This window comes from Bos taurus, chromosome 21, assembly GCF_002263795.3.
Source record: "Bos taurus isolate L1 Dominette 01449 registration number 42190680 breed Hereford chromosome 21, ARS-UCD2.0, whole genome shotgun sequence".
In the NCBI taxonomy this organism is placed as follows: Eukaryota; Metazoa; Chordata; class Mammalia; order Artiodactyla; family Bovidae; genus Bos; species Bos taurus.
In genome coordinates this window covers 31,142,408-31,167,870 of record NC_037348.1, presented here as the reverse complement: position 1 = coordinate 31,167,870, position 25,463 = coordinate 31,142,408, and the positions used below count along the sequence as shown (strand labels likewise).

The following is a 25,463-nucleotide window of genomic DNA, read 5'->3' as shown; positions in this document are numbered from 1 at the left end:
GCCAGGCAATTACCATTTAATTCTACCAAACTGAGACCACCCCTTTAGAAAATCAATGACCAGCTCCATAGGCCTGTGAGATTTCCTGTGATTATTCCTCGCATAATGGGCATGTGGGAATCACTCTCTAATCCTAACTTTCTCTAAACCCTCAATCACAACTTACATTTGAAAAACATTTGATTTTTTAAGGTGAAGTATATACACATAGGGTCATTTAAAAACCCCTATAAACATAATGAGTTATACCAGTGATGCTTAAATTATGGTTCCCAGCCTGGAACATCAGCTTCACCTGAAACTATCTTAGATATGGAAATTCTCAGGCCCCATGAGGAAGGCAATGGCACCCCACTCCAGTACTCTTGCCTGGAAACTCCCATGGACGGAGGAGCCTGGTGGGCTGCAGTCCATGGGGTTGCTAAGAGTCGGACACAACTGAGCGACTTCACTTTCACTTTTCACTTTCATGCACTGGAGAAGGAAATGGCAACCCACTCCAGTGTTCTTGCCTGGAGAATCCCAGGGACAGGGGAGCCTGGTGGGCTGCCGTCTATGGTGTTGCACAGAGTCGGAAATGACTGAAGCAATTTAGCAGCAGCAGGCCCCATAACAAGTCCTATTGAATCACAAACTTTGAGTTAAAGTTTAGCATTCTAGGCCTCCTGGCATTTGACTAGCCCTCCAAATGATTCTGATGTATACTATCAAAGAAAATAATCACTTAAACTTACCCTCCTGAGAGAACAGGTAATACCACTCGAACAAATGGAGGATCAAATGGAAAGTTATCCTAAAAAACAAATAAGGAAGTTTAATTTTAAGAATATCCTTAATACTGTATTATTTAGAAGATTTTAAAATAATCTATAAAGAATGCATACATTTATTATCTAATGATGAATGAAAATCATAAACATAAAAATAGTCCCCCAAAATGAAATGAAAACCAAAGCAAATAAAAATGAAGATCAGGCCCAAACAGAACAGTATATTTGCAAAATTATGAAATACAGAAAGAGGTTCCCACTTCCAAGAGAACTATATAAAGGAACCATTCCAATAATGATGGACTAGGTAATTTGGATCAATCATCTGGCTATGAACTAGAAAAGGTAGACAAATGTATAACTACAGAGCTAAGATCAAGAAAAGGGAACCTCAGAGTGCAGTCTTTTTTTCCCTTTGGATTTTCTTTCAATTGGAGGAGAGGAAGATAAGAGGTTAAGAAGCTGAGAAGAACAAGACTCCTTACAAGTCGCTACAGCACACGTTAGCTTGGAACCCTGAAGGACAAATCACAAACTACACAGGTAGAGAACAAAGCCCATCTTTATATCATCTCACTGCCATTTGGGATTCAGGGATCCTGGGTTACAATGCCCAAGTACCTGATGGGCAGACATACATCTTCTATTTAGAGGACTAGCATCCAAGGCTTCAAAATAGCTCTCTAATCATTCATATATAACATCTATCACCAAAAATAACCAGTCATATGAGACTTAAAGACAGCATTATCAGAAAATGACAGACAAAACTACAGGGTGTCAAGATAAGCGTTATCCGACACAGATTTTAAAATAACTAAACTGAATATTTTGTATGCAGGTCAGGAAGCAACAGTTAGAACTGGACATGGAACAACAGACTGGTTCCAAATAGGAAAAGGAGTTTGTCAAGGCTGTATATTGTCACCCTGCTTATTTAACTTATACGCAGAGTACATCATGAGAAACGCTGGACTGGAAGAAACACAAGCTGGAGTCAAGATTGCCGGGAGAAATATCAATAACCTCAGATATGCAGATGACACCACCCTTATGGCAGAAAGTGAAGAGGAACTAAAAAGCCTCTTGAGGAAAGTGAAAGTGGAGAGTGAAAGAGTTGGCTTAAAGCTCAACATTCAGAAAACGAAGATCATGGCATCTGGTCCCATCACTTCATGGGAAATAGATGGGGAAACACTGGAAACAGTGTCTGACTTTATTTTTCTGGGCTCCAAAATCACTGCAGATGGTGACTGAAGCCATGAAATTAAAAGATGCTTACTCCTTGGAAGGAAAGTTATGACCAACCTAGATAGCATATTCAAAAGCAGAGACATTACTTTGCCAATAAAGGTTCGTCTAGTCAAGGCTATGGTTTTTCCTGTGGTCATTTTTGGATGTGAGAGTTGGACTGTGAAGAAGGCTGAGTGTCGAAGAATTGATGCTTTTGAACTGTGGTGTTGGAGAAGACTCTTGAGAGTCCCTTGGACTGCAAGATCCAACCAGTCCATTCTGAAGGAGATCAGCCCTGAGATTTCTTTGGAAGGAATGATGCTAAGGCTGAAACTCCAGTACTTTGGCCACCTCATGCGAAGAGTTGACTTATTGGAAAAGACTCTGATGCTGGGAGGGATCGGGGGTAGGAGGAGAAGGGGACGACAGAGGATGAGATAGCTGGATGGCATCACTGACTCGATGGATGTGAGTCTGGATGAACTTCAGGAGTCGGTGATGGACAGGGAGGCCTGATGTGCTGTGATTCATAGGGTCGCAAAGAGTTGGACACGACTGAGCGACTGAACTGAACTGAACTGAAGGTGAATATTCAATATCACAGTAATCCAAGTCTATGCCCCGACCAGTAATGCTGAAGAAGCTGAAGTTGAACGGTTCCATGAAGACCTACAAGACCTTTAAAAACTAACACCCAAAAAAGATGTCCGTGTCATTATAAGGGACTGGAATAAATAGGAAGTCAAGAAACACCTGGAGTAACAGGCAAATTTGGCCTTGGAGTAGAGAATGAAGCAGGGCAAAGGCTCACAGAGTTTTGCCAAGAGGATGCACTGATCATAAAAATCACCCTCTTCCAACAACACAAGAGAAGACTCTACACATGGACGTCACCAGATGGTCAACACTGAAATCAGACTGATTATATTCTTTGCAGCCAAAGATGGAGAAACTCTATACAGTGAGCAAAAACAAGACCGGGAGCTGACTGTGGCTCAGATCATGAACTCCTTATTGCCAAATTCAGACTTAAATTGAAGAAAGTGGGGAAAACCACTAGACCATTTAGGTATGACCTAAATCAAATCCCTTATGATTATACAGTAGATCTAAGATTTAAGGGACTAGATCTGATGGACAGAGTGCCTGATGAACTATGGATGGAGGTTCGTGACACTGTACAGGAAACAGGGATCAAGACCATCCCCAAGAAATGCAAAAAAAGCAAAATGGCTCTCTGAGGAGGCCATACAAATAGCTGAGAAAAGAAGAGAAGCGAAAAACAAAGGAGAAAAGGAAAGATATACCCTTTTGAATGCAGAGTTCCAAACAATAGCAAGGAGAGATAAGAAAGCCTTCCTCAGTGATCAGTGCAAAGAAATAGAGGAAAACAACAAATGGGAAAGACTAGAGATCTCTTCAAGAAAATTAGAGATACCAAGGGAAATTTTCACACAAAGATGGGCACAATAAAGGACAGAAATGGTATGGGCCTAACAGAAGCAGAAGATATTAAGAAGAGGTGGCAAGACTACACAGAAGAACTTGTACAAAAAAGATCTTCACTACCCAGATGATCATGATGGTGTGATCACTCACTAGAGCCAGACATTCTGGAATGTGAAGTCAAGTGGGCCTTAGGAAGCATCACTACAAACAAAGCTAGTGGAGGTGATGGAATTCCAGTTGAGCTATTTCAAATCCTGAAAGATGATGCTGTGAAAGTGCTACACTCAATATGCCAGCAAATATGGAAAACTCAGCAGTGACCACAGGACCGGAAAAGGTCAGTTTTCATTCCAATCCCAAAGAAAGGCAACACCAAAGAAAGTTCAAACTACCACAAAATTGCATTCATCGCACACGCTAGTAAAGTAATGCTCAAAATTCTCCAAGCCAGGCTTCAGTAATACGTGAACCGTGAACTTCCAGATGTTCAAGCTGGATTTAGAAAAGGCAGAGGAACCAGAGATCAAACTGCCAACATCCGCAGAATCACCGAAAAAGCAAATGAGTTCCAGAAGAACACCTACTCCTGCTTTATTGACTACACCAAAACCTTTGACCGTGTGGATCACAATAAACTGTAGAAAATTCTGAAAGAGATGGGAATACCAGACCACCTGACCTGCCTCTTGAGAAATCTGTATGAAGATCAGGAAGCAACAGTTAGAACTGGACATGGAACCACAGACTGGTTCCAAATAGGAAAAGGAGGAAGTCAAGGCTGTATATTGTCTCCGTGCTTATTTAATTTATATGCAGAGTACTTATATCATGAGAAGCGCTGGGCTGAATGAAACACAAGCTGGAATCAAGATTGCCGGGAGAAATATCAATAACCTCAGATATGCAGATGACACCACCCTCATGGCAGAAAGTGAAGAGGAACTAAAGAGCCTCAGGATGAAAGTGAAAAAGGAGAGTGAAAAAGTTGGATTAAAGCTCAACATTCAGAAAACGAAGATCATGGCATCCAGTCCCATCACTTCATGGCAAATAGATGGGGAAACAGTGGAAACAATGTCAGACTTTATTTTTTGGGGCTCCAAAATCATTGCAGATGGTGATTGCAGCCATGAAATTAAAAGACGCTTACTCCTTGGAAGGAAAGTTATGACCAACCTAGATAGCATATTCAAAAGCAGAGACATTACTTTGACAACAAAGGTCCGTCTAGTCAAAGCTATGGTTTTTCCAATGGTCACATATGGATATGAGAGGTGGACTATAAAGAAAGATGAGCACCAAAGAATTGATGCTTTTGAACTAGGGTATTGGGGAAGACTCTTGAGAGTCCCTTGGATTGCAAGGAGATCCAACCAGTCCATCCTAAAGGAGATCAGTCCTGAGTATTCACTGGAAGGACTGTTGTTGAAGCTGAAACTCCAATACTTTGGCCACCTGACATGAAGAACTGACTCATTGGAAAAGACCCTGATGCTGGGAAAGATTGAAGGCAGGAGGAGAAGGGGACAACAGAGGATGAGATGGTTGGATGGCATCACCGACTCAATGGACATGAGTTTGGGTGGACTCCAAGAGTTGGAGATGGACAGGGAGGCCTGGTGAGCTGCAGTCTATGGCGTTGCAAAGAGTGATGATTGGACATGACTGATCGACTGAACTGAACTGAAGCCAAATATGTGCAAGAAAAGACAAGCCTGAAAACCATGGCAGAAAACTAAAATTATAAAAATGAACTATATAGAAATTCTGAAGCTTAGAAATAAATAAATGAAATTAATAACTTGATGGATGAGTTTAACTACCCGTGGAGACCTGGAAAAGAAATTTAGTATACTGAAAAAATAAGTCAGAAAGCATCCCAAATGAAGCCAAGAGAGAGAAAAAAGTGGAAAATACAGATAATAAGCAAGATGTAGGAAAATGAATTGAAAAGGCTAATCATATATGTAGAGTTCTAGAAGAAGAGAGAATGGGATAGAAGTAATATTTGAAGAGATAATGTCTGAGAATTTTCTAAAAATGATTAAAGATTTCATAAGATTTACCCACTGTAAATACTTCAAGAGAAACAATGGAAGCTATAATAGAGGAATGACATCTTTGAGGTAATGAAAGAAAGGAATTTCCAACCTAAAAATCTATACCAAATGAAAATACTTTCCAAAAATGAAGTCCAAATAAAGATATTTTCCTATAAGCAGACCCACTCTAAAGGAAACAAAAATGGATATTCTTCAAGCAAGAGGAAGGTCCTAGATGGAAACATGGAGAATAAAGACCATGAAGAGAGCTAATACATATACAGGCCCAAAAGAATACTGATGAGTTATGTAATAGTGACATATAAGGGTTTAGATAAATATAGAACTAAAAGGAATGACAACAAGAGCACAGAGTACGTGTTCTAAGCTCTCTGTGTTGACAAGGAAGAAGGAAAACACTAACAAATATATATTACACTTTGACAAGCTAAGGATATGCGTTGTAATTGTAAGGTAGTAAAGAAGAGTTAAGGAATGATAAGCACCATGCTAATAGAGGTAGGGGAACTAGAGTAATTTCTTAAAAATCTGAACGAAGTGAGAAAAAAGAGATGGTTCAAGGACAAATAGAATGAGACACTAGATTGAAACCCAAATAGCAATAACAACATTAAACGTCAATAGATGATCGCTTTGGCAAAGATCAGGCTTGATAAACATATAAAGGCAAAATAAGAGAAAAGAATCTTAGTTAATTCTCAGGCTGCACAGTTCTTTCAAATTTTCAGTCCTGGAAACTGAGGTTTCCAGAACAAAACTTTTTCTCTCAGTGAACTTAAGCAAAGACTGTAGCTGAGGTAGCCTCAGAATGTCAGAGGTCTTGGCCTCTGACAAAGTGTCAGTGTCAGATGAGTCCAAAAAAGGTCCCGGCCACTACAACAGAGGAACAAAGTAACAGCATACTGCCTCCCACGAAGATGTGTCAGGAAGCCTAAGAGAAATTACCAATTTCTATGTTCAAATAAAAAAGAATTAGTCAACAACTAATGCCCCTTAAATCAAAAATCAATCTGCAGGTAAAGGAGCGAAACAAACATTTGTTTCATCCAGTTATTTCTAAGAACACGAAAATACAATGTTTACTTCTAAGAAACAGAAAAATAACAGTGCTTATTTCTAAGAATACAAAAATACAGTGTTTAACTCCCTACCTCTACCCATCCTCCAGCAAGGCTCTGAGGAACATATAAACTATGAAAATTAAATCCTAATAGGAGAGGGAGATAAAAAACATACTTCTGATGGGTAAAACAGGTAATCTTAGCTATCTATTGTAAGGCAGAAAAAGAAGAAATCTATCCACACAAAACCAACTTAATGACAGTTATTATAATCTACTTCTGAATAAGTAGCTCACCTTTTTTCTACAATTTAATAAAGAAAGGCATAGATGCAAAGTTTGGTAAAGCACAACTTGATTTAATTTCCTATATTTTAGATTGTTCAATGTGTGATTCCATAGGAGTGACTACAAACCTCTCTCAATTGATTATGTGACAGTAAGGTTTCCCTTCACTTTAAGTAATGCCTCAGATTAACTACTCTATCAAAACGTAGGGATTCTATTCCACAAACTCTGTACCTTGGAACTCAGTAACCAAAATTTTACAGAAACAAGGTGTCGGGGTGGGGGAGGGTAGGTACAGGCACTGGGGGCAAGAGAAAAAGGTTTCTGTTAAAACAGATATATGAGAGGGAATTCCCAGGCAGTCCAGCAGTTAGGACTCCACACTTTCACTGCCAGGTTCAATCCCTGGTGGGGGAACTAAAATCCTGCGAGCCATGCCGTGTATCTAAAACAAAAACAAAAATATAGATATGCAAGTTACTGTAGTGTATTAACTCAGAAACTAAGAAGATCAGAGTTTATAGTGACCTCACACAGTTATCTGATTTCCAAATAAACTGTCTAGGCCTTCCAAGCTATTCTTAACGATGAGGAACATTCTATTTTTGAATGACTACATCATTGGATGGCTCTAAATAGTTACAAATCACTTCCTTATAGTGAGTTGAAAACCGTCACTTTACAGTCTGACTTACTAATTGCCATGCCTTGTGTTCATCAAAAACAAAATCAAACTAATACTTCTACATCCCCAGTCCTTCAAATAGTTGAAGACAAGCTATCACAAACCCCCATGTTCTCCTCTCCAAATCTACAATCCCACCATTTTAGGACATGGCATGGAATCTCTAATCCCGGCTGCTATTCTCTAGATGAACCCAGACTTGTCTAAACAAACTCTTTTTAAAGTACTACCTCAGAATTCAACTCTGTAATTCACACGTGGCCGGAAAAGCCAGACCACCACTTCCTAACCAAGCTGCTGACAAATCTAATACCCTCTGCCCCCTTTCGCCTTTCCAACCTAGTGTCACACTGTATCTCAAGTTTCATTTTCTTATTCTTCAGGACCCTCAAGGTGTCACTGTGGACATTCAAGGCCTTGAATACTATTCCTGCTCCTTCTGTGGATCCTTCTTTCTGAGTCATATCTGCTATTCTCCAAAATCTATGAATTGAGATACTTATAACTTGTCAACTGAGTTTAAGGTCCTCTTCACAAGGCCGGTTAGCTCAGGGCAATCTTAACCTTCCCAGGCCTCTTAAATACTTCAGCCCTAGCAAAGGCCCTTCTTTCTGGTATCAGAAACCATGGTCCAGAAACACAAATCCAACAGAATCTCAGCCATTTATTTACCTCCCAGATTGTCCTCCCTGAAGTTCTATCTAGAGCAAGAAAATATAGTGAAAACACTATCCACAGTCACAAGTCTCAAACAGTTTCCTGGTCAAGATTTCATATTCCTTTAAAGATATGTCTGAAAGGAGAATGTGGGAGGGGAGTGGCCCACATTGGGCTTCAAAGATATTGATACGGTTCTATTTCTTAAGCTTGGTATTGCGCATATGGTTTAATTATTTAGATTTCAAGTTAAAAATAATTTACATAGGGGAATTCCCTGGCAGTCCAGTGGTTAGGACTTCATGCTTTTACTGTCAAGGGCCAGAGTTTGATTCCTGGTCAGGGAAGAGGGAGCCCACAACCCACACAGTATGGCCAAAAATAAATAAAATAAAAATTTGCATTTTTAAAAAAGATACATTTCTAGGTTCTTTGCACCACATGAATCAGTAAATATATGCCAGATTCACTCTCTAGGAAAGGAACCCAGCCGATAGCCTCAATAATTTCTACAATAACAAAGCCATGGGAAAATAGTGACATTTGACATTTGGGTTATTTGAAGAAAGTTCAATCATAAATGAGGATATAAGCCCAAACAAGAATATACACACACAAACACTAAGTAAGCAGCTTTCAGAAAATTACTCCTTTCTACAAGTGTAAAAGTATCCTTTCATGTCTTTTCTTCCTTCAAAACATCTCATATTTATCTAATGGTAGTGAAAGTCACTCAGTCGTGTCCAACTCTTTGCAACCCTGTGGACTGTACAGTCCATGGAATTCTCCAGGCCAGAATACTGGAGTGGGTAGCCTTTCCCTCCTCCAGGAGATCTTCCCAACCCAGGGATCAGACCCAGGTGTCCCACACTGCAGGCAGATTCTTTACCAGCTGAGCCACCAGGGAAGCCCATATTCATCTACTTTCATCTATTCCTACCACTACCAATCTTCATTACTCTTCCGCCCAGATTAAAATCAATGCCCCCACCTTATATCCCAGAAGTCTACTCTATCTTATCCAAACCCTACTCTGATGCTGATGGCATACTAATTGTTTTTTAAAAATAAAGTAAAAAGCCTAATAGATCAGTCCTACCCCTGCCTAAAACCCCCTGCTAGCTTTTTAACTACATAAAGGTAAGCTCCGAGACTCTCCATCATGACCTCCAGAGCCCTACAGTTTTCATCACAGATTTCTCTCCAGGAAGACGACAGGTCCTTAAAGAACAGGGATTACACTTTAGATGCCTTACGTCCTCCAGCCTTCTATAGCAGGGGTCCCCAGCCTCCGAGATCTAATGCCTGGTGATCTGAGGTGGAGCTGATGTAATAATAATAGAATAACACAAAAAATGTAACACACTTAAATCATCCCCAAACCACCTCCAGACCCAGTCTGTGGCAAAACTGTCTTCCATGAAACCCATCCTGGTGCCAAAAAGTTGAGGACTGCTGTTCGTTCTATCACACTAAAATGCACTGAAGTCTAACTGAAATAGAAAAAAAATGTTTATCTGCAAGACAGCTGTTACACAATTTCTCAATTTCACAGAACAAGTCAAAAACCAGCTCCAAATAATTAAAACATAATCCCTTAGAAATGCTTCACAATGTTTTTAAACAAAGGCTTAAAACCACTACACTTATCCAGAGTCCATAGTAAATCAATACATTTTATCTAGATTTCATTGCCATTCTTCTTTAACTTTTGTTTTTTAGCAACTTGAAAAAAAAAAGTTGTTAAACACAACACATAAATTTAGAAAAGTATATAGGTATACTGTTACACATTAGCACGAAACTGTATCCACACAACCACCACCCTGGTCAAGAAAGAGACAATAGCCAGTATCCAAGAAGCCCCCAGATGTCCCTTTCAGCTCACAACTCCCTCCCTCTTACCTAGACGTACTTGCTATCTTAACTGTATGGTACTCGCATCTTCATTTCCAAGTATGAATCCATTAATGCTTCTCAGCCTTCTTTTCATTTCTGTCCCACTAACAAGCCTTTTTAGAGTATTTTTTTCCCTAATTCTTCCCTGTCCTGCTCCCTCATCAAATTTTAACACCTCAGACATAGTGTGTATGTATATACATACTATGGTCCCTTGAACGGCTACAGGCCATCTTAACATCTAAGCCTTTTCCACTCCAAGGACCAATTTTCACTGCACTGGGTGTGGGGTGGGGAGCGAGGAAGGAGAGAGACCTGCCTCCAATGAGAATGCATGCCCTAAACAATTTAGTTTTACCTATTTTTGAGCTCTATATAAACGAAACTGTACAAAACATGTTTCTGGATCTGCTTTCTGCTCAAACCGTGTTCAAGATTCATCTATCTTGTTGTACATAGCTCTATTCCATTTTATGAATACCACAGTTCTCAATTTTACTGGGAGACACTTAGGTTATTTTTATTTGAGCCTATTATAAACAATGCTGCTTTGAACATTCTTGTGTTTGTCTCCTGGCACATTTAAGTACTCATTTCTTGCAGATTGTGTATCTAGAAGGAGAATTCCTGGACCATAGGGTACAAGTATCTTCTACTTTGCCAAGTTATACCAAATAGTTTCCAAAGCAATTGTACAAATATATGTTGCATTAGAAGCATATGTAGTCCCCTTAAAATTTTTCTTACCTTAAAAGAGAAGTTAAGCAAAATATATTCTATGCCTTCTTTTTCTTTTAAAATCTGAAGATCACTGTGCAAAGGACTATCAGGATCCACCCTAAGAATTACAAAACAAAAAAACAGTTCAAACAAAAAGGTCAGATTTTTTTTCCTCACTAACTTTAAAAATGAACCATTCCAAAAGCTAAAAACAGAGCCCCTAGGGTAAGTTGCAAACAGAGAAAGTCTAAAGTTGTTCTATGGTCCCTAGAAAAACAAATTACTATAGTCTCCAATTCCTTGAGATTAAATGTCCAAAGAAGAGATCACAGTATTCTAAATCTCTTCTCTCAAATGGCATGCAAAGTTAGCAGTTATCCTAAAGGAAAGGGTCATATGTACACAGTCTTCTCAAGAACTCAAAAATTTAATCTGCTTCTCTCAAACTAAATTATTAGACAAAGGGTTCAATGAGAGAAATTTACCAAGGACAAGTGAAATCACTAACAAAACCTAAATTTGTCTACAACTGTTTATATAAAGATCTCCTCATTTCTTACTTCGAGTACACAATGGATACTAACTCATCAAGTTATTTATACACTTTTGTTTGTATAGTTCCTAATTGTCTCACTAACTCCATGAAACACTTTCTCCCACAGCTGGCCCTTCTTTTCCTCCTCCTGCTTTCTCATTACTTATTAAGCCCAAGAAACAGCTCATTTTAACAACCTAAGAACTACTTCTATACAAACAGGATCTAAAGTTCTAAGAAGAAGCCATAGTAAATAGGTACCAAATTAAGCAGGGAGGAAATCTCATTGTGATAGTCTACCATTAAAAAGAGTGGGTTAGCATAAAAAAGCACTTACTTCTGCAGTTTAACATGCCAGTCATATAAACTGTCATTTATGAGTTCCACTGAATAAATCCCTGTAATGATATAGGGCATGTTAGTTACTCTTTACTTGTAACTGTTGCACTTGATCTTATAACTATTGCTCTGTTGTAAATGTACACACTATATAGCCAACAAAATCAAGAAATTTTGCTATTAAAACATAACAGCTAAGTTGTAATGTAATAATTCTTGTGATGGAACAGAGTATCTTATGCCATAAATAGATAACTAAAGTCATCATGAAGAGGATTGTGGGGTTGAGAAACTGTTTACCATTCACTGCAAAAGGAAAAAAAAGATTATGCAAAATCACATGTACTTAAGACTTTTCCCCTATGCATATACAAACATTTCAATTAAAATGGAATCCCTCTAACATATAGTTTTATAATCTTTCAGGGGGCATTTTTTCCAGCTTAGTATATAGAAATTTATTGTCAATTTTTAAAATAATTCTACAGTATTTTACTTTATGGATAAGCCATGATTTAATTAAGCTCACCATATATCTGGTTATTAATTTAATTTTTTATTACTACAAAATAATGCCATAACAAACAAGTGATGATTTTCACTATAAATAGTATTCAAATATTAAACTTTATTAGGTTTCTACACACAAACTTTCAGACTTCTTATAAGAACTGTTAGGACACCAAAACTTGTAATAATCTCAGAAACAAGTCTGACTTATCTTGTTCTATAAAGGGGAGAGGCTGATTGTTTGTTTTTAAATAAGCTCTAATGATTTAGGTTTGATCACTCTGAAAAATTCTGAATGAATTATAATGCTACTTTTTTCAAAGAAAGTAAAGTTTGGCTCTTTATCTTATACAGTACTTTTAGACTCTCTGCAATAGTATGAGGGAATTTTATGTCAGTTATGGAGGTTCCACAATATTTAAGTCTTACTGGTTAAGAAAGAACTCTTAAGTCAAACTATAATTTAAAAAAAAAAAAAAACCTATTTTAACTCTCTCTATAACAGTTGATTATGTTTATGAGTTTGTCGTTTCAAAAAAAGGAATAAAAAACATAAATTAACTTGGCAATAATTCTTTGTACAATAAAACATATTCATCTTATTTACTTTCTAAAGCAGATATTTCTTGTACCTTTCTACACCCAGAAGATTAAAATCCTATGAATCCCTATCAACAAGAAGACAAAAAATGTGTCCATAAAAACAATTTCTAAAAATCCAAACAATAAGTGAACTCATGCTATTTTATCCCCCACATCTTTTGGTTACTTAAATTTGCATTTTCATTTCACATTCCTAAAATAAAGTTAATAAACATTTCTGTTTCTGTCCAGTTATACTATGAGAAATTATATTATATCTGAAAACTTTAGGCATAAGGACAACAGCAGAGATCCAGAGATCCTTACCTGTTTTATAACTCTGTGATCTGTATATGTCCCTGAGCTCTTTCATAAGTCTATCTGAAGCTTGTACAGACCCAGACACTGCACCCTGAAATATAAAACTTGCTGTTTACCAGGATTTATTGATTCAAATAACTAAAGATTTAAGGTATCTGAACCTGAAATAAATGTTCACAATGAGACTGTAAAAATGGATCACCACTTAACACTTTAAGAAGTCAAAAAAATTAAATCAATATCATAAAGTTGCAACAGGAATACAAATTTGGAACAGGTCTGATTCATTTACTATTTGTCATCTGAAAAAAAAAAAAAAAAAGACTAATTTATGTCCAGATCACCATGACCACTTCAATACCCTAGAACTAATAAGAGTCTATTTCAAATTCATCAATTTTTTTTTAATTTTTTTCTTTTTTGTGGTTTTACTGGGGTGGGAAGTTTCATGTTCACAGCAAAATTAAGAGAACAGTACAGAGATTTCCTATATAACTGCCCCTCACAATCAATAGTCACCCTCATTATCAAGCATCCTTCAGGGGCGTATTTCTTACAACTTATAAACCTACTTGGACACATCATTACACCATCTTATGGTTCACTTTCAGTGCTGTACATTCTACGGATCTGGACAAACGTATAATGACATGCATTCACACGTTACAGTAACATACAAAGTATTTTCATTGCCCAAAAAGTCCTCAGCGCTTCACCTATTAATCCCACCCCAGCCCCCACTCCCTGGCAACCACGGATCTTTTTACTGTCTACATAGTTTTGCCTTTTCCAGAATGCCATATAATTGAAACACAGTCTGCAACCTTTTCAGATCGGCTTCTTTCACCTGTAACATGAATTTAAGGTTCCTCCAGGCCTATGTCCTGTCTTGACAACTCATTACTTTTTTTCTATCAGGGATTAATATTCCATTGCCTGGATGTACTACAGTTTATTTGCTTTCCTACCAAAGATTATCTTGGTTGCTTCCAAGCTTTGGCAATTATGAACAAAGCTGCTATAAAAATCCATGTGCAGGTTTTTGTGTGGACATAACTTTTCAGTTTATTTGAGCAAATACCAAGGAGCTCAACTGCTGGATTGTATGGTAAGAATATGTTTAGTTTTTAAAGAATCTGCCAGACACTATTTTTCTATCAGCAATCAGAAAAGTTTCCTGTTGCTCCATATCCTCACCAGCCATTTGGTATTGTCAGTGCTCCAGATTTTGGCCGTTTTAATAGATGTGTAGGGGCTCCATGCATTTTTGAAAATACTAGAAGACCCTCAACATGATACATTAACTAAAGCAGTTTCCTTATAATCAAGAATATACTAATAATCTATAGTTTACATATTAAGAAATAGAGAAACATGTCCACATACATACAACTGGTTTCAGTACTTTTCAGTGTTCCAACTCCTCTGAAGATTAAAAGGCACCAGTATCTTATCTTAAGACTGAATATGAATAGAACTATTTATCATAAGAAAAACATTTAGAATGTCTTCTGAATTAAAAAAAAAAAAGAAAACCTGACCTTGTAAAATTTTTTTTTTTTTAATATAAATTTATTTACTTGGAGGCTAATTACTTTACAATATTGTATTGGTTTTGCCATACATCAACATGAATCCACCACAGGTATACACGTGCTCCCCATCCTGAACCCCCCTCCCACCTTCCTCCCCATACCAGCCCTCTGGGTCATCCCAGTACACCAGCCCCGAGCAACCTGTATCATGCATCGAACCTGGACTGGCGATTCATTTCACATATGATATTATATATGTTTCAATGCCATTCTCCCAAATCATCCCACCCTCGCCTTCTCCCACAGAATCCAAAAGACTGTTCTATACATCTGTGTAAAATTTTAAATGCTACATCTTAAAAATTGCACTACACTTTAAGGTGAGGTAGAAAATCTGGCTACGTTACTTGATGAGTTAAAACCCCAGTTTCACATCTGTAGAGTAGGAAGAATATTTCACACAGTGGTTATGAAAATTAAATGCAAAGGTATATACAAAGTTTAAAGGATTTAGTGTATGTCATGTGATAGTATTCAATAATTTGTAGCTGTTTGACTATAACACACAAATTGGATGCAATCACAAGATATAGAAAGTAAGAGTAACTATCTTTAACTTGAATACCACGAGCTTTTATTTATTTTTTAATAATCACGGTAAAGACTTGGCTAAATTTCTTTGCCCTCTAAAGAAAGATCTGCCCGTTACATTAGTACAGTAAGTAAGACTGACGACATGAGAGTAATCTTCCTGTTTACAACACTTTTCATCTCCTTGCACAACAATTCACTCCCTGTGTTTGAGAATCTGTGCTCAGGACAAAAGAACTGGTTCTCAGATTTCATGGGGTTGATAAACAGCTTTAACAGAAAGGCAGTAGGTAAACAGTTAAGTGTTGAGATGGAGAGCTAGACTTTCATTTGATATTTCTCTACACTGAACATTTTATATACATCATTCTCATTTATTATTTACAGAAATCATCTAAACGGTACATAATGTCCACATTATAGAGTTGGGAAACTGAAGCCACACAGCTGTGTTTGTTACCATGCTGTTTCATATAAAAGATGTTAAGTCAAAAGAAAAAGTTACTTTTGGTTCTGTCATAGCAGAGCAAACCAGATACCAGCTTCGTGAAGAAGAGAGAATTTGAATTACACTTTGTAGGAGAGACTGAATTTAAATTTACAGATTCCATAGGAAAAGGGTAAAAAGAGAAAACAGGATAAGCAGGTTGGACAGTAACTGATTTCAGATGAACAGAGTAGAAAAACAGATGAACAGGGTAGAAAGGAGCTATCAGTAGATGAGAAACGTTAGGGGAAAAAATAAAACTAGGGCAATAAAACATATGACTGAACCTACTACCAAGGCAGGGATGGAGAGGCCTGGCTGAGGTTGGTATCTTATTGAATTGCCCTGTATTTATATTATTCCTCTACAGCTGACTCTTGAACAAGACAAGTTGGAACTGCATGGATCCACTTATATGCAGATTTTTTCAATAAATACATACTACACTATCTGCAGTTGAATCCTTGGATGTGGAACTGCAGATATAGAAGGCTGGCTGTAGTTACATGTGGATTTCTGACTGCAAGGTCAGCATCCAAGAGTCAACTGTAATTACTTAACCACGAAAGTCCAGGTTCTAGATATTTATACAATACTTACATTTAGATGGTCTTGCCTTTGAGTCTTCCTAATTTTCTCTAATATTGCCAAATTTTCTTTTTCAATTCCTTCATCCTCTGACTTTTTCCCACTAATGGGCTCTTCTTCCTTCATCTCATAATGATCCAAGTCTTCTATATCCTACAAAAAAATTAAAAATTTAGCTACTCAAGCTCATGCCAAAAGTTAAATTATTCTTGACCTAGAACATAGAAGAGAGAAATACATATATCCTATGAGGAGGGGAGAAAAGCTTTCACCATCCAATTTAAAAGGTTCTCTCCTTTTATATCCTATATTTTAAAGCTAGAAACTGAGTAAAGCATATTTAATACTTTTACAAAGCCATAACCATCTTAAATGGCTTTAAATCTCCTATTAAGAGGAAGTTTTGAAATAGTACAGCATGAAGTACCAAGAACTTTAACCTGACTTCTAAAAATCTATTAGATTTAGTTTAGTACCTAGTCTAAAATGTGAACACAGATATAGGCACAAATCTATTTGCCCATTTCAACTTTATAACCACAAAACCAAAATTTTCATGTGCAAAATATCAGAACAGTTAATTCAATGGAATGCCAGAAGACCGTTAAAATGCCAATACGGTATACTGGCTTCTTCTATATCAATAATGAAATAAAAGACACAGAATACAAAACTGAATACACAGAATGTTAATTATGTCAAAATAAGCACAGAAAAAAAAGAAAAGGACATATACTGAAATACTATTATCTGCGTTTTTTCTTCTTTTCCAAGTTTTCTGTAGTGAGCACATATTGATTTTTTATAATTAGGAAAAAAGTTTAAAAAAAGAATTAAAACACCATCTCTAAGTCAACATCATTCATCTCCACATAATTCTTCTCCCTCCTTCCCTTATCATCTGCTCTTACACATTAAAAAATTCTGCATACATTTGTATAAATCTATTTTCTTATTTCCAACTTTACTTCAGTCATCAAAATCTCTAAAGAAGTAGTCTATACTTTATCTCCATTTTATCAAGCAGATTAATTCATGATTTCTAGACCAGGTTGATTTAGACCACTTCCATCCAGATCAATGATCTTTTTCTTGGACTGCCATCTCTTCAACTCCTATTCCTTTCTTATTTAGACCCTGTCTATGACTTCATGCTTCATAGAGTCGATTTCCCCTGGATTGCACATTTCAGCTATGATTTACCATCTACACTTGTTTTCTTCAGAGTGCTGGACTGTATCTCCTCCTCCAACTTCAACCTCAGCCATATCCCAACCCAAAAAATTTCTCCACTCAGTATTAAACAACACAGAAGTCATCATTATCATCTTTACAAAACAATATTCACGGTACACTATTTTCTGCTTAAGGCCTTATCAACAATCACACCAAATATAAACAAATATTGTCTCTAATTCAAAACTCAGCCATCTGCTTTTTCTAGACAAACTTGCTTTCCAAGACTCCAACACATCAATCTTCTTCCAAAAGGACAACCTCCAGTGTGCTCAAACACCATGCCCAGGGTTGTTCTGGGCCTTTTTACCACATTATTTTAGTTGCCTAGAATATCTTTTCACCTATCCTAATCTGACATCTCCAAAGTCTATCCTACCTTTCCAGGTTTACCCAAATGTTGCTATCCTTCCTTCATATTATCTTGTGAATGAAAAAAAGAAAGGTACATAAACTCTTTGAGTACAATGTCTACTTTATTATATACTGGGCTCAATAAAAAGTTTAAAATTTTAATTCAGTTTATTCCAAAGTTAAACTTCATGTAAACATTAAAAAAAACTTCCTATAATCTCCAAAATTCATTCTAATTGGATAATGTTAAGAATTATTTTAGGGCTTCCCTAGTGGCTCAGTGGCAAAGATTCTGCCTGCCAATGCAGAAGACGGGTTCGATCCCTGGTCCAGGAAGATCCCACGTGCCACAGAGCAACTAAGCCTCTGCACCACAACTACTGAGCCTGTGCTCTAGAGCCCAGGAATGACAACTCTAGAGCCCATGTGCCATAACTACTGAAGCCCCCACACCCTAGATAGAGGCTGTGCTGGGCAACAAGAGAAGCAACCACAATGAGAAGCCCACGCACTGCAAGGAAGAACAGACCCCGCTCTCTGCAACTAGAGAAAAACTGGCACAGCAACGAAGACTCAGCACAGTCAAAAATAAAGTTATTTTTTCCAAAAAAGAATTATTTTTACTTTCAGACTCACAAAACAAACCTCCAACTACATTAGTTATAAGGCATCCTAAGAAGTGAATTTTAGATTTAAATTTTTCCAAATCAAGAAAAATAAGGTAATAACCTGAATCCATTTTAAGACCCAAAACAGAAAAATGTTTTAAAACCAAGGTTGTGGAACTTGCCTTTTATCAGGTCAGTATAGAGAAAGAGATCTTCATTATGAAGTTTGAATTTAAATGCAAAGCTTCAGAGTCTGAAAACCTCTAAAATTTTATCAATGACTGGCAACTAAACTGATGTAAAGCTCAGTGTCTTTGGAATTTCCTCTTTGACATTCTGAAGTTTTCAATATGAGATAGTTTTCATTACATCTAATGAATAGTCCCTTTAATTGTTCTCAAATTCCCCTTTTATTCAAACTTTTGAAACTTAGTAGTTCCTATTAAACCAAATCAGGTTAAGTACTGATTACTATTAAATGCAAATATAATTTTAGTACTAAATGTTAAGAGCTCTTATTTTCCATGAAATCAAATCCAAGGACATCAGATAAGCAATTTGCTAAAAAGCATATGATGAATTAGAGATAAAGCCAGATTTTTAAACTGTATTAAACTTCAAATACAATGTGCTTCTCATTATTCCACATTAACAATGGTTTTATAAAGGAGACTAGAAAATTACTAAAATGTCCAAAAATGAAGATATTTATGAAATGCTACTTTTACATAAAATACCTACTTCAGCCATCTCTTCCTCTTCCTCCTCTTCTGAAGTCACCTCTTCTGTTGTCCCATTCTGAAAAGAAAAAAAGTTTGCCAGGACTACACAGAACAAGTAAGCACACAGCATATCGGAAGACTTTAGGGACAAACTACTTGTCACTGCAATTCCACTAACAGCTCATTAAAACTGAAACATTTACTCTTAAATTCTGCTTTGACAAATATTTATCAGCTTTTTAAGAAAATTTTTGAAAAATTCAACTTAACAGATGCCTTAGAAATTAACAAAGGCAATTAGTCAAATATAAAGCAAACGGAAAAAAAAATTTAAACATATTCTAATTAATATTTTAAATATTCTAATTTAAAATAAGAAAACATTTTATACATATCACTATGCCTGTAAGGCCAATGGCTTCTTTTTCGTTTAAAATACCCCAAACCAAGCGTTCCTTAAAATGTCTACCTTTTAAGGTTTGAAAAACCTGAATCTTTCCATAAATTCTACAGTTTACATTTTAAAAAGTTAAATGTGTTATAAAGGCATAGACACTGCACAAAACTAAAAGTTATAAAGTAATCACCATTTCAACTAAAGAGCTATTTTTCTTTTTTTATAACATGCTGTTTACCACAGAATATTTCTGTATAAGCCACAACTTAACTCTCATTCACAATGAGTCAGATGGGGTTTTAGGAAGAGCTTTTATATCTAGTTTAATCAGAGTTCATAAAGACAAGCTTCCTGGACCCAGAGCACAGTTCTCCAGGACATGGAGTTCTCTAGGACTTTAAAAACTTGGTATTTTTCCCCCCAGAAATTCCTACTCTATTTGTCCAACTACAGCTGGTAAGGATCACGCTCATATAGGAGGTTAACCTTGCTGGCCTCTCAGTGTCAGTGTCAGAACCAGAGGAAAAAAAATTTTTTAACGTAACTCAATGCAGCAGCAAACTCTCCAAACAGATTTCTCTCTTCCTTTTATTCAGGAACTGCAAAGGCCACCTGTCAAGCACCTCCCATTCACACACCACAGGCAGAGCACAGGTTTGAAAAACCAGGAGAGGCTACAGCAGAGAAGAGTGACAACTGCTGAGGACACGCATAACAACTCATACCCCATCCAAAAACGAGGAGATAATCGGGCATCACCAGATATTTGAAGAAACTAGCAATCTGAAAGAAAGGCACCAAGTTAAACAAGCAGAAGTGGCCTGAAGCATGATCAATGAAAGCAATAAAACAATTTAAAATCTGAATTGGAGGGACTTGCCTGGTGGTCCAGCAGTTAAGGAATCACCTTCCAATGCAGGGGATATGGGTTAGACCCCTGGTCGGGGAACTAAGATTCCATATGCCACAGGGCAACCAAACCTGTGTGCCACAACTCCTGAGCCCTTACATCCTTGAAGCCCACACACCATGACTAGAAAACAGTCCATGCACTGTGACAAAGACCCAGCGTGCCACAACTTAAGACCAAAAATTAAACTAATACTTTAAAAAATCTATCTGGAATCTTTAGCAGTAATTGAGAAGATACTGCATCCACAAAATCTAAAAATATTACTATGTAAAAGAACAAGAGAGTTCTGGGAAATCAAAAATATCTCCCCTCAAAGGAAAAAAAAAAAAAACAACTTAGTAGAAGGGCCAGAGAGCACAAAGGACCTGAATGAACAAAATATTTATGATTAAAGAAGACAACCAAACTGTGACATTCCCCTAAAATGTGGAGAAAAAGGAGATGGGGGGTGGGGTGGGAAGAAGGTGATTAAAATAAGAGAAGAGTTAAGGGAAAAGAGACCTGGAATATAGAGATCCAATATTCATTCAGAAAATGAGGGAAAGAAAGAGACAAATGTTACCAACCTAAAGAAGGATGTCAAAATATCAAGCTCTGAATGCCCCAAAGTAATGTTGAAAAGTAAAACCCCATACTTTACAGTTAAAGAAAAAAAAACATATCAATTTCCAGAGAGAAAAAGTATAAAGAACTAAGAATCAGACAGGTTTCAGACTTTTCATCTGTAACAAAATATACCAGAAGAAAAAAATATAAAGAACTTGGAAAAGACTCAGGTATGAATTTAGAATTCCCTGAGTTCCATCAGGATGCAAGCCATACCTGTGTTTATTCAGCACCGGATCCTCAGCACTTACACAGAGTACTTTACACAAAGTCAAATAAATATATTAAATAAATAATAAAAACAGACACTGAGTATTCAAGGAACACTCCTTATATCCACCCTCAGAAATCCTTTCTAGAAAAAAGAATACATTATTCAGAGATATATTTCAGAGAGGGAAAACCATGGAGTACAAGAAACAGCAATAATCAAAGACATCACTGGTTAAGTCTAAGCAACTGCTGCTAATGCAGCTGAGAGTTTACAGGCCATATTCTGATCACAGTGAAAAACTAAAAACCCCAAAGCTGCCTGAGAATCTTTAAAAATTTTTTCTTAATAATTTTTGAGAATTTTTAAGAAGAATTAAGAATTAAGAATTCTCTTAATTTGAGAATAATTAAGAATAATAATTTCTTCTTAAATGAAGAAATTGACCTTCATATGCCCCTGTAATTCAATTCCTAAATACATGCCCAGAGACATACTTGCACAGGTGTACCATGTACCATAGACAAAAACGATCATGGTAGCACTGTTCCTGACAGCATACTGGAATCAAACCAAAAGTCAGTAAACAGTCAGATGGATAAGTATGTATGGTACAATGGAATAAATACAGCAATAATAAAGAACTATAACTACACACCATATAATCCTGACATTGCAGGATGTTTAGTAATATCCCCTCTATGCACAAAAAGCCAATAGCACACTCCCCCACCCCTCCCACCATGACAATACAAAGTATCTCCAAATACTTTCACGTGTCCCATGGGAGGCAAAACCATCCCCCTAGCTGAAAATTGATTTCAACTGTTTGAGATCTTAGGAAAAAAAAATACACCACGCTTCCCAAGTCATGAGTCTGCTTATACTCTGATACCAAAATTAAACAAGAGGAACCTAAAAGGAAAGAGACTGTATTAGACTCTACTTAAAGTAGAAAAACCCCAGTATAAGGTATCATATCTATTGTGTTCTACCCCCAACTCCCAACCTACATAGGTACTGAATGTATATTATGTGAATGCAAGGAAGAGTCAAAATTAGGAAACTTATTCATGTAATTTATAAGTTATATCCCTATATGGAATTATTAATATATGCATGGCCATGAAAAACAAGGTAGGTCTATATGTACTGTGTCCATGATATACTGTTAAGTGAAAAACCTATGTCTTCTAAAGAAGCAAAGTTGAACACAGAATGGACTTTTCTCCCATCTCTTTTCTGAGGCTCCACTAGAACTACGATGAAGACATACCATGAAGGTTGAACACTGTACACACACACAATGTAACAAAAAAATAAAAGAGGGCTACCAGCAGAAAAGACAACTCATGCTAGAAGATGACAGTGAACTGGAGAATGGTGATTTAAGTGGAGCAAACAAGCCAAGCCACAGGTTAGGGGGTAAACCGGCAGGCTAATCTGTCCCGCAGTGCCCTGGAGAGGCTCCAGACGAAGACACCAGGACACCTGACAGCAGGGGTGATGGGTGGAGTGAGACACAGACTAACCAAGGCCAACAACAGAGCGACTGTCCAGCCCCAAAACACACCGCTCTCCTTAAGCAGAACTCTGGCAGACACGTCTTTCTCAAGCAGGAGACAAGGTTTCATGTCCAGAGAAACCAGACAGTTCCAGCCATCACTTATGATTATACCAGGAAACAGGGAGTGGAGGATAAGGGATGGAAGCCAGCTTAAATTCCTCCAAAAAGCTGTATCAGTTGGCAAGTGTTGGCCACAAAGGACTCCTTATCAGCCTTTTAGTACCTCTTTCAAATATGAATGAAAAAAAGGAAAAAATATGAAAAAGCAACAGAATAAAGAGATATATGAGGAAAGTCTTCAAAAAGAAAAAAACAAACCAAGATAAATTAGAAAAAAAATTATTAAACATATTAAAGAGAAATAGAGATGCTTGAGGGAGAATATCAAAGTAACTCCTTAAAGACACTTACGATTACATCAACAAAACAAAAATAGAATGCTACGAATAAGGAATAATCAGAGAACAAGCTTTTAGAACTTACGGTTCGTTCATCTTTGGAGAGGACCCACAATGAGACACACTCCCAGCATTCGCCCCTTGTATGGACCCCACCCACTGTCAACTTGGGCTGGCCCTGGGACTTGCTTTAACCAGCAAACATGGTGGAAATGACACTGTGCCAATTCCAGATCTAAACTTTAAAAAAAGCCTGACAGCTTCCACTTTTGTGCTCTTGAAAGCCAAAAATAAGAATTCTGACTACCTTTCTAAAGGAAGAGAAGCCACGATAAGAGACCTGGAATGATGAGATGCCATGTGGTAAGAAGGGCCATGAGAGGAAACAGCAGGCACCAGACATGCGAACAAAGAAGCCATGTTGGACATTCCAGTGCGGTCACATGTCCAAATAACAAGTCCCAGCCACTCTCTGACTGCACGGTGAGGTCAGCAGAAAAACTGTCCAACTAAGCCTAACCAACCCACACAATCCTAAGACAGAGAATAAAGTGTTGTTTAAGCCATTATGTTCTGGGGTAACTGGTTAACCAGTACTAAAGAGCCAAAATAAAACTTATAAAGTTATGACTGTTCAAATAAAATTTTCAAAAATTGAAAGGTAAATGTTTCAGAATTTGAAATTAAGACAAAGAGACAGAATATAGTGATAATTAGATACAAAGATTCAAGCAAGGAGGTCTAAAATCCTATTGGTAGGTATTCCAAGGTGAACAAAGAAAAGAATGGAAAGGAGAAAGTGCCACAGGAAAAAAATATAAGAACATCTACCCAAAAAGAAAGACTCGAGAGTCCAAATTTGACAAGATCCATCCATACTAAGTGCTCAAAAACAACAGAAAACCAAACAAACCACGACTCAGTAAACCACTGCGATATTTCAGAACACCAAGGGAAGGACAAAGTCCTAAAAGCTTCCTGAAAGTCACGCAGAGATGACCAAGACTAAGAATGGCATACCTACTGACTAGACACAACAGCACAGTCTGAAATTCTGAGGTAAAATTTTTTTCAACCAAGAATTACACATTGAACCAAACTACCAATCAAGTGAAGAATATAATAGCAGTTAACATTTATTGGGCATTTATTATGCACCAGGCATTGCCCTAAATGATTTACATGTAACAACCTATTTAATCTTTACATGTCCCCGCAGATATATGTATTACTAGCATCTCTCCCAGTTTGCACATGGGAAACTGGGGAACATCCTGCTAGGTAACTAGCCTAAGTTAATTAGGGGATACAACTAAGGAGCAGTGATCAGGATTCAAACCTATGGTGGTCTGGCCTTTTTTTTTTTTTTTTTTTAAAGAAGTTAAGAACTCAGAAATGTACCACCTCTTCATGTTTTCTTAAGATTTTACTTGACTAAAATCATTTTACTCCAGGGAAATGAAAAGAGGTAAGCCAAGAAAGAAACATGAAATCTGAAAACAATGTATCTACTACTCCAGTAGAAGAAACAAGAAAAATTTCAAGATGACCGCTGAATAGCCAGCCCAGAAAACAACCTGCTGAGACTGGTACAGAAGAAACCAAAGGCTGAAGAAGAGAGGGGAGATCTCACAGAAAAGAGACAGGACATAACTTTTTTAAACTAAGAATTATTACTAAGGAAGACACCGCAAAGCAAAAAGCTGTACAAAGGAAATATAACAGGAAACTATACTACAAAGTCCTAATGATGATTATTCATATGACTAAATATAAAGATGTTTTAGGAAGGGGAGGTGGGTGGGTAAGTGGGTGGTATAAGAGTTAAATCTTTATTATAGTACAAGCCACGAAATTATACCTAAATAGGTAAATCCAGAAATCCAGAGAAGTTAGAGGTGGTGGTGAGCAAGTGGGTACTTCTGCTGATGGAGGAGATAACATTAGAGTTAGGCCTTTCGAAGCACAAAACGGCAGAAAGATGGCATTCTCAGGTGAAGGTAAGTAAATAAACAAAAGCAAACAACTGCAGAAGCAAGGAACAGTTATGGCAACCAGAAATATTAACAACAAAAAGGTGGTGATGGGGACAAGGGCAATTGTTTGCCTGTCATAGTAAATATAACCAGCAGCTCCCAA

At 37.1% G+C, this 25,463-nt stretch overlaps 1 protein-coding gene across 2 annotated transcripts in view; it reads right to left on the bottom strand.

Annotated features, from left to right (window-relative positions):
* UBE2Q2 (ubiquitin conjugating enzyme E2 Q2) overlaps positions 1 to 25,463 on the bottom strand; it is a 62,484-nt gene that overhangs the window by 21,356 nt on the left and 15,665 nt on the right. For both annotated transcript variants that reach the window (XM_005221922.3, NM_001075530.2), the window contains 6 exons: positions 19,252 to 19,308; positions 16,325 to 16,465; positions 13,118 to 13,202; positions 11,697 to 11,757; positions 10,852 to 10,942; positions 735 to 793 (listed from right to left, as the gene is read on the bottom strand). In XM_005221922.3, the coding sequence (XP_005221979.1) occupies positions 735 to 793; positions 10,852 to 10,942; positions 11,697 to 11,757; positions 13,118 to 13,202; positions 16,325 to 16,465; positions 19,252 to 19,308 (494 nt within the window). The remainder of the gene's footprint in view (positions 1 to 734; positions 794 to 10,851; positions 10,943 to 11,696; positions 11,758 to 13,117; positions 13,203 to 16,324; positions 16,466 to 19,251; positions 19,309 to 25,463) is intronic.